General features: G+C 34.5%; 2 protein-coding genes across 2 annotated transcripts; both read right to left on the bottom strand.

The window, feature by feature from the left end:
- Window positions 1-1,870: 1,870 nt before the first annotated feature.
- LOC114755442 (40S ribosomal protein S7) lies at window positions 1,871-4,541 on the bottom strand. Its single transcript, XM_028944322.1, has 6 exons — window positions 4,454-4,541; window positions 3,723-3,807; window positions 3,540-3,613; window positions 3,325-3,448; window positions 2,480-2,662; window positions 1,871-2,187 (listed from the first exon to the last, which is right to left on the bottom strand). The coding sequence occupies exons 2-6, from the start codon at window positions 3,795-3,797 to the stop codon at window positions 2,068-2,070; spliced, it is 576 nt and encodes a 191-aa protein (XP_028800155.1). The 5' UTR covers window positions 3,798-3,807; window positions 4,454-4,541; the 3' UTR covers window positions 1,871-2,067.
- A 2,513-nt stretch (window positions 4,542-7,054) lies between these two features.
- On the bottom strand, window positions 7,055-8,446 carry LOC114755443 (transcription factor MYB62-like). Its single transcript, XM_028944323.1, has 3 exons — window positions 8,159-8,446; window positions 7,935-8,064; window positions 7,055-7,843 (listed from the first exon to the last, which is right to left on the bottom strand). The coding sequence occupies exons 1-3, from the start codon at window positions 8,304-8,306 to the stop codon at window positions 7,240-7,242; spliced, it is 882 nt and encodes a 293-aa protein (XP_028800156.1). The 5' UTR covers window positions 8,307-8,446; the 3' UTR covers window positions 7,055-7,239.
- Window positions 8,447-9,552: the final 1,106 nt, after the last annotated feature.

The following is a 9,552-nucleotide window of genomic DNA, read 5'->3' as shown; positions in this document are numbered from 1 at the left end:
AAATGTCAAAATCACTGACAAGTCCCAAGGGACCTCGGAGTAATATTTTCAATTTGTAAAATGACATTACTGCCCTTTATATTTCAGATTCACATTTGCTCTGTCATTGCGATTTACAACCTCAGCAGCGACTATTAACAACCTAATGAGAGGGCGTTAACAACCCTAGTAGTATCCGTTAACAACTTACTTTATAGAATCATATAACCTCCACATAAGAGTAAATTATAACCAAATAGTATAATACAACAACTTTAACACTAAAATGGGAAGCTTTTTGATATCATTAAGAATTTTAACTAGATCCAATAGGATTATAGTAATATTTTAATGCGAAGATCAATTTACAACCTCAACAGCGACTATTAACAACCGAATGAGAGGGCATTAACAACCTAAGCAGTATCCGTTAACAACTTACTTTATAAAATTATATAACCTCCGCATAAGAGTAAATTATAACCAAATAGTATAATACAACAATTTTAACACTAAAATGGGAAGCTTTTTGATATCATTAAGAATTTTAACTACACCCAATAGGATTATAGCAACATTTTAATGCGAAAATCCATTTACAACTTCAATAGTAAGTATTAATAACCTAAGGAGAACTGTTAACAACCTCACCAGTGTCTGTTAACAACTAACTTTGTCGGATAATATAACTTCTAACTATAACTAACTAAATTATAACTAAATAGTCTTAAAGTTAATCTTATATAGTTGTTAGAGGTTATATTATCCTATAAAGTCAGTTGTTAACAGATACTGCCTAGATTGTCAACGGCTCTCTATGGGTTATTAATACTCACCATTGATATTCTAAATGGATCTTCGCATTAAAACGTTGCTATAATCCTATTGGGTTTAGTTAAAATTCTTAATGATATAAAAAAGCTTCCCATTTTAGTGTTAAAGTTGTTGTATTATACTATTTAATTATAATTTATGCTTATATGGAGGTTATATGATTCTATAAAGTAAGTTGTTAACGGATACTGTTTAGGTTGTTAATGCCCTCTCATTCGGTTGTTAATAGTCGCTGTTGAGGTTGTAAATTGATCTTCGCATTAAAATATTACTATAATCCTATTAGATCTAGTTAAAATTCTTAATGATATCAAAAAGCTTCCCATTTTAGTGTTAAAGTTGTTGTATTATACTATTTGGTTATAATTTACTCTTATGCGGAGGTTATATCATTCTATAAAGTAAGTTGTTAACGGATACTGCTTAGGTTGTTAATGCCCTCTCATTTGGTTGTTAATAGTTGCTGTTGAGGTTGTAAATGGATCTTCGCATTAAAATATTACTATAATCCTATTGGATCTAGTTAAAATTCTTAATGATATCAAAAAGCTTCCCATTTTAGTGTTAAAGTTGTTGTATTATACTATTTGGTTATAATTTACTCTTATGTAGAGGTTATATGATTCTATAAAGTAAGTTGTTAACGAATACTGTTAGGGTTGTTAACGCCCTCTCATTAAATTGTTAATAGTCGCTGCTGAAGTTGTAAATCGTAATGATAAAGCAAATGTGAATCTGAAATATAAAGGGCAGTAATGTTATTTTACAAATTGAAAATATTACTCCGAGGTCTCTTGGGACTTGTCAGTGATTTTGACATTTCGTGAGACCTCATAGTAATAAATTACATTCTGTGGGACCTGTACGTAATTTTCCCTAATCCAACCCTCCAAAAACACCTCCAAAATAAGGCATAACGAGCTGCAGTGCGCAGCATAAAATAAAATTGGAATTTAAAACGATTTGCACGATATAAGAATCATGCCTACGCGCTTTTTTTCTTTTTCAAAAATCAATAAGATAAACGCATGCGTAAATACTAAAAACGCATAATGAGTAATGACATGAAAAGGGAATCCAACCGGGCTGTAATTAAGATTTCCAAATAGAATGATGGCAACTACAAAACCAAATCCTACATAAATAGAGCCAAAGTAAGGCAAACTTTCTTCAACATCACCGAAAAAAGTCCATAGTAAAAGCCGAGACGTCCACAATATTTCAACTCTTGAAAAAATTCAAGCTATAGAAAACCTAAGCCTCTGTGCCAGGATAATCAAAGACCACATCTTTGCCCGACAGCTTCCTGTATACTGCAGCAAAAGTCTCAAGCTTGTACTCAGTGTTATTTCGCTCCTTGGGGTCCAAGAAAACCTGTGCCGAGGACAGATGCAATTAAAATTAGCATTAACATAAACAAGTTCTATTCGCCCTGTTACCCACTGCCACCTTAACTAGGTGGGACAACGTTTACATGAAGCAGCTTCTATTCACCCCAAAAAAAGATGGTACGCCATTGAGTTTCCAAGACATCAAAGTTGTAGGATACTTATTTAGCAGAATGCATATGCATCCGCATTAGCCTGGTTAATTAGGGATCCTCTACAAATCTTGATAGCTAATCCGACAAACATAATATCAAAGAAGATTAGCAATGTTATCTTACCTTCATAATCTTGGATCCGTCAACTCGATACCTAATGCGCTTCCCAACAATCTCGGCAGGCAATACAACATCTTCCAGCATTGCTTCATGCACAGCAGTCAATGTGCGGCTACGTGGACGTTGCACAGCAGAACCCTTCTTTGGAGGCCTCAATATCCTCCGGGTGGCAATCAAGACTACATCCTACAAGTTCAAGAAAAGTTCAAGACATATAACAAAAATATCACACAAAATGGAAACTGGTAACACATAGTGAGCAATTATAACCAGAACTGCTCTCCGGTGACTAGAACTACTCCATGAATTATAACCAAAGGTACAAGGGGGAAACGATCCAAACGTTCAATAAACATTCGAAACAAAGATAACTTGTTTGTGAGTGCCATTTTCCCTTTTCTTCTTTTTTTTTTTGGGTTGTTTTTTTTTTTTGTTTTTTTGGGGGGGGGGGGGAAGGTCACATGTTTATTACAGAAATTTGCCATAATAATCGGTCAGCAACATATGGACATCAGTCAACAACATATGGACAATGGAAACAATAAATAAGGGAAGCAAACTGGTGAATTACACGTTTACATCTTGCCAGTCCATCAGCAAGACATAAATCAAATGACTTGTTATTAGTAAATGTTGAAATACCAATATAAAAGATTTCTCGTACTATTTTGATGCCAGTATAACTAATAGTCTTAATCCCTCAACTATTATCGACATTAATAATATCAATATTATTATTACTATTAATATTAATATTATTGTTGTTAAAAATGAATGTCAAGATACTGATCAACCGTCAATGAGTCAATGGCGATCAACCAATACACGAGATATCGAAGTCAGCATACCTTCCCACTGAACTTCTTCTCAAGCTCTCTGACAAGCCTAACATGAATCTTCCTAAAAGCCTTCCTTAGTCTATAGGGAACATGTATAACCACAGCCTTGCGGTTCCCAGATACATCAATTTGACTGCACATCAAGACAAATGTCAGCCATAATTCACGAGACAGGTAGACGTTACAAAACTTCAAACACGCAAACATGCAATACACATACTTACACAGCTGAATTTATGTATAGATCTTTCAGATCACTTTTCAGCTCCTGATTGGTATTTTCCAAATCAAAGAAAGCCTGGAACAACAGAATTAAACCCCAAAACAAAATTATACGATGACAAGAGGAAACAGCATATAGGCAATGATGGGTTAGCAGCAACAGAAGCATTATATAATATCAAAACCTGCCCAACCGACTCTTCAAACTCAGTTGGCTCAGCATTATTGTCTTTATGGATTTTCTTCCTTGACGTGTACATCTTCACTACTCTGGTGAAAGAACATTGAGGAAATAATATCAACAACCTACCTTTGGATATATTAAAATATAACAAATATTGAAAGAAACTAAGTTGAGAGTGAAAAATATAAGTTTAATTAAAAACTACAAGAACATTATCATTTCAAGATTCCGAGCACTAAAACCCCTATCACAATTACTGTGGTTAATAAGACATACTGGAGATTTGTTCTCTTCTCTTGTCGCATAACCACTTCATTTTAAGGGATTTTAATGCAGCATAGAGCAAGGATTGAGGCTCACGATTCTCATGACAGAGCAGAGGAACCAAAGAAAGTTTTGCAATAGCATATTCATAATTCCTTCCAGATAAAAGGCAATTCAGGTCTTCAAAGCTATTGAGAACAGAAATCAGGACAAAGAACAACAGTTTACAAATACGTCGTCCAGTATACGACTTCTCTGAAATATGTTCTATGACTATAGCTTCTGCGAAAACAATTCATTTACGAAAGCAAACACAACCATCAATCAAACATTCAAACCAGCCGCCGCACTATGTTGATTCCCACAGAAACATATAAGAGGGAACCTATCTCCCACCCTCCATTGAGTTTTCTCAATTAATTTGCAGGAGGAATCGAAGTTCAAACATGTTCTTGGTTTAATCCTCACCTCAGAAAGAGCAAGCCACCGGACAGATCCGCTGCCTCGGGTGAGAGACTCTGGTCAGGCTTCGCCGAGTTCACTGAAAACCCTAGGGTTTGAGTGATGTCCTTTGGTTATATAGACATGGAATGAACGCCTAGGATTAGTTTTTGTGCACGTGGACGCGTGATATTTAACGACAGCCATAATCTAAGTGTGTCCGAGTGGATGCCAATTTATATTTTGTTGATTTTGATATTTAGAAATAATTACAAATATATTTTTTTGCCAAATGAATAACTTCAAGATAAAAATTTTATATCCATTTTATCAATTTTTTTGCCAAGAATTTTTATATAAATATTAAATGTATCAATACATGAGAAAATATATAACAAACAATATTATTTAAAAATTAAGAATGTCAAATTGTGTTGATTAAATTTTGTGCAATACACAAATCTATTTATCTAGTATTGTGAGCATATTAGAAGTGAGACAGAAGAGGTCATTTAATTTTTCACAATCACATGCATTAAATTACTTTTTTATATTTTTCGTTTATTTATATTTCCGTTTTTTCCCAAGTTTTGTGATTTACATTAATTCACGTTATTTCAATGATTAGCAGATTTTCAAGTCATATATTGAAGTAATAGAATGGGATTTTATGCGTGGTTAACTAAGACTTTAGGTGGTCCATAGCAAACAAGCAAATTAAAACTTGCAATTAGCAAAGGAAAAAGAAGAAGAAGAAAAAGTCCATAAAAAAGACCACCCAAAAAAATAGCGCAAGCAGACCTCATACTCATGGCAATGAACATTTTTAAAATGTAACTTGTTTTGTTATATCACATCACTTATTATCAAGTCTTTTTTATTTAAACTTATAATCAAATTTTTTGCAGGCACAGATATTCTCTTATTAGAGATAATCTTATTTGAAAGTCAAGTACTAAATGTGAGTTGTCTAAGGGAGTGTTTGGATGGAAATCAAACCATGGTTTTAGAAATGATTTTACGATCTACGAGGTAAATATGTAGATGAATTTATTTCGATTTACGAAAAAGTACTTCTGAGAAATACTTTTCAGGGTATCCAAACACTCCCTTGATAAAGATTCAAACATATAATCAATTCTTAAACCAATCCACTTGGGTGTGGTATTCCGTCGGATTTGGGCTTTGGGCTCTGTTTGTTGGGTTTTCGTACACCTGAATGTTTCTAGGTAATGAATTTGCATTTCCGTTGGCCCAGTAAATAAAACGGCTAACTCAATCAAATTGTGTAGGCCATTCCCAATCTACAGATATCTAATGACCCAATATAAGGGGGAAAATCTCCCTTTTATCTCGTTGCGTTGAGGGGGAAAAAAGACATGGAACTTTTAATGAATTTGAACACTAAATAGATTATAATAACTACTCCATATTTTTAATACAAGATCTAGTTAAAAATTTAATTGGGTTCTAAATATAAGACCTCAATTTAATTTGTTTCTAATTTTTATCCATTTTGTTCCAAGTAATATTTATAGTGACTGCATATGTTACTCTAGGTAATTTTAATACACATAATTAATAAGAGTATTTTAGTGAACACAATATCTATTTATTACAAATAAATAATTTAATTAACTTTCTTAAAATTAATGACCTAGCTCTTCTTGTACTACTGTTAAGGAGTGGAGGTACTATTACAATTGATTCTGAAATATGTTTTGATATCGTTTTACTTTCCTGGTTCATGCCTCACTTTCAAAAGGACAAAGGACCACCAACGACTCGTGCGCGTGTGTCTCGAGGCAATGTACCATCTATGAAAGCACCCTTGATCTGCAAGTTTCAAAAAGTTGATACTCGATAAGGGTATTCAAAGCCGGCCCATCTGATCGGCCTGTTCCGGTCCCAGTTTTGTTAGGACGGGACGGGTTCATCTTGAAATTTTTCGAAACCAGACAAATCGGGACAGGACACAGGATAAGGTTGTTCCGTCCCGGTCCCTTTTTTTATTTTTTCATCCTATTTATATAATTTTATTTTTTTATTTTTTTAAGATTTGAGACTATTGTGTGGAACTATGGATATATTCATTTAGAGTTTTTATATTTGTTGATAATTTGAGACTATTGATTATTAGAATTTGTAGCAAGTTTTTATTATGTTAAAAGCTTTTGTTTAGAGTTTTAAATGACTATTATATGTAATATTTTGGATTTTTGTTTAAGGGTGTCCAAAGAAATAAAAAAGAAAACACAAAGATGTTTTTACAAGACTTAGACCCAAAAAACTACAATTAGAAAAAAAAATCAGATTTTATTAAAAAAAGACCGGGACTGGGACAACACCAGAACGGGACACGGGATAGAAAATTTATCCTATTACTGTTTATCGGGACAGATCTGTTCCGGTCCCGATCCCAGTCCATCCCGTCAACAATCCTCTGTTACTCGGAATACTTTTCTGTGATTTGTCCACTGTGCTGAGAACTGAGGAAAAGAATGAGTTTTTAATCTAATGGGTTTTTAGTCTTTCTTCCCCTCACTTTCCAATTATCCGTGGCCTTGCAAATGTCAGACTCTTCTCGTCAGACCAACACAAAAACTATATCATCAGAGCAAAAGCAGGGCCGAACAACCACAACAACACGTTAATCTTGTACAACAAATCAAGCACCCTCTACATAAATCCAGTAGTCATATAAACTATTAATTAATTGACAGTTGCTTCATATCAGATAACAAATAACATCATGGGATGTAGTGTTTGGTTCATGACAAAAAGAACCAGAACCCCTAAATTCTTATTCTTTACTAGTTTTTGAACTGCCACAGTTCATCCGTGCCCCACATGCTGCATGTAACATCATTGTTCATCCAGTTTCCTACCATAGTAGCCTCAGCTGTCACTGTCGTTCCCAGATTGAATGTTTCCATGTCGTAAGTATTGTTATTAACATAGTGTCCATCATACATAAAGGAGCTCATGTCACTGGCATCTAAAGCCTGAAACTGAGACACTTCTGGGATGTTTGATGATTCTGAGGAAGAAGAAGACACGCAGGAACTGTTTTGAACTGTTTCATTCATCCCACAAGGTCCCTGCCAAGGAAACTGTGTTGGAACTGTCCCTATCTGTGAACACAGGGAAACACTGTCAATAGGCAAAGGAATCTTTTGGTTTTGGATTAACATAGCAGGAGCAGGTGGTGGTGGAGGAGGAGGAGGAGGAGGAGAAGCTGTTTCTCTCGCTTTCTGCAGCAATCTTGGAATCCAAATTCGCCTCACGATTTCTTTAAACTCCGCGCTGTTTGTGTCAATATTCAAGTGTCTTGCTTGTTTCTGAATCCGAGTTCTCCAATAGTTCTTGATTTCATTGTCTGTCCTCCCTGGAAGTCGCTGTGCGATCTTTGACCACCTGGTACGAACAATCCCATATACTGAATGAACAATAAAAGTTGATAAAACTTACGAATTAGTCATAGGATAGAACCGAACAGAGCAGGTACCTGCTGCCCCACTCTAAGTAGAGTTGAAGGATCCAAATCTGCTCTTCTGGGGATAAATTTCCTCGCTTTACCTGTGGGTTCAGATAATTAAGCCATCTTAATCTGCAGCTCTTTCCCGTTCTCTTCAACCCTGACTCACAAAAAAGAAAAGAAAACGAAAATCAGAATCAGCAGAGAGATTGCTTCACCTTTTTGAGCTCTACTGTTCAGAGTTTTATCATTACCTGAACGTTTTGCCAGCAAATTCCATCGTCCTTCCCCATGAGCAGAGACGTACTCTGTTAACAGAGTATCTTCTTCAAGAGTCCAAGGTCCTCTCCTAAGTTCATTATCATCTTCACTACAACTGCTCTCGCTCTTGGAAGCAGACATGACTGCTTTTACAGAGGAAACCCTGAAACACTAAGCTTTTATATATGTAATAGATGAAGAAGAAGCCGAAAGAGTCTAGAAGATATAGAGTTCGAAAGCAAATTGGTCTGCCCAAGTTATACAAGTAGCAGGTCTAAAGTTTAAGGCTTCACACTGTGAACTCTCAATTACTTTTCTAAAGGGGCGAAAAAAAAAAAATAAAGTAATAAAACAGTAGTGATATAAAAAATAGAGTAAAGTAATAAAATAGTAGTGATATAAATTCCACAAGACAGCTTCCATTCATCTTCCGTAGTCAGTGCCACTGGAAACTTTTAAAGGGGGTGATAGATGTGAACTAGATAGGTTCATTGTTTGGCATCTCCATAATCCTGCTTGTAGACAAAACGACAGATTTTAATTTATAGGAAGGATGATGTGGTACACTGGCTGCGCAAATGGGAAGTTTGCTTTAGTCCTAGCCAGATTGGCTGTTCTAATTGGTAATTAGCCCGACAGGGAATGGACCCTAAAGAAATGTACTCCATGTGAAGACATCTCGAAAGGTCTTCCCTATTTTATTTCAGATAGTAAGTTGTCTTTTTTACTTTTCTTTGCATCCATGTTAGATTTGAGCATCATGAAATAAACCTTTTTAGCATGATTTTTCCTATTCATAGATTCGAATATATGACTTAAGGTGGTGCTCCTTCTGGTTTTAAACGTGAAAGCTAGAAAATTAATACATACACATGAAGGGAAATTAATTAAATTAATATTATTTTGTTAGAAAAAATGTAGGTTTAAACTACCTCTCCTTTTAATCATTTACATTAGAAACTATTTTTACTAATCACACGCCTTAATACATGTAATCAGTATATGAGTAATTTTAGGTTATAATTATAATTATAAATATGATAGATAAAGAAGATTAATGTTTTTCTCTGAGAATCAAAATGAGCTCCTTAATTAATTTATGCATTTAGAATTGGACAAAATATTGAATTCATTTCACATGACTTATTTATAATGATGAATTCATTTATTTTAACAACCATAAGAACAACAAATATCATCCCAATAAATGGGACATGTAACACGTTATACTTTGTCAATAACTAACCCTTTAAAAATATGACTTTTGAACATGTTTATTAAAAACATGGTACCTTAGCTTTTTAACGGTCACTTGTTTCTTATAAGTAGATTAAGAGGAGGTATTATTTATCCATAATTCTCCATTGATGACTTTTCTGAAGGCCCA

The sequence above is a fragment of the Neltuma alba genome, unplaced genomic scaffold (assembly GCF_004799145.2).
Source record: "Neltuma alba isolate B1F8T4 unplaced genomic scaffold, ASM479914v2 tig00010270_pilon, whole genome shotgun sequence".
Classification (NCBI taxonomy): domain Eukaryota; kingdom Viridiplantae; phylum Streptophyta; class Magnoliopsida; order Fabales; family Fabaceae; genus Neltuma; species Neltuma alba.
Note: the sequence above shows the minus strand (reverse complement) of the source record. Positions and strands in the feature narration are given on the sequence as shown.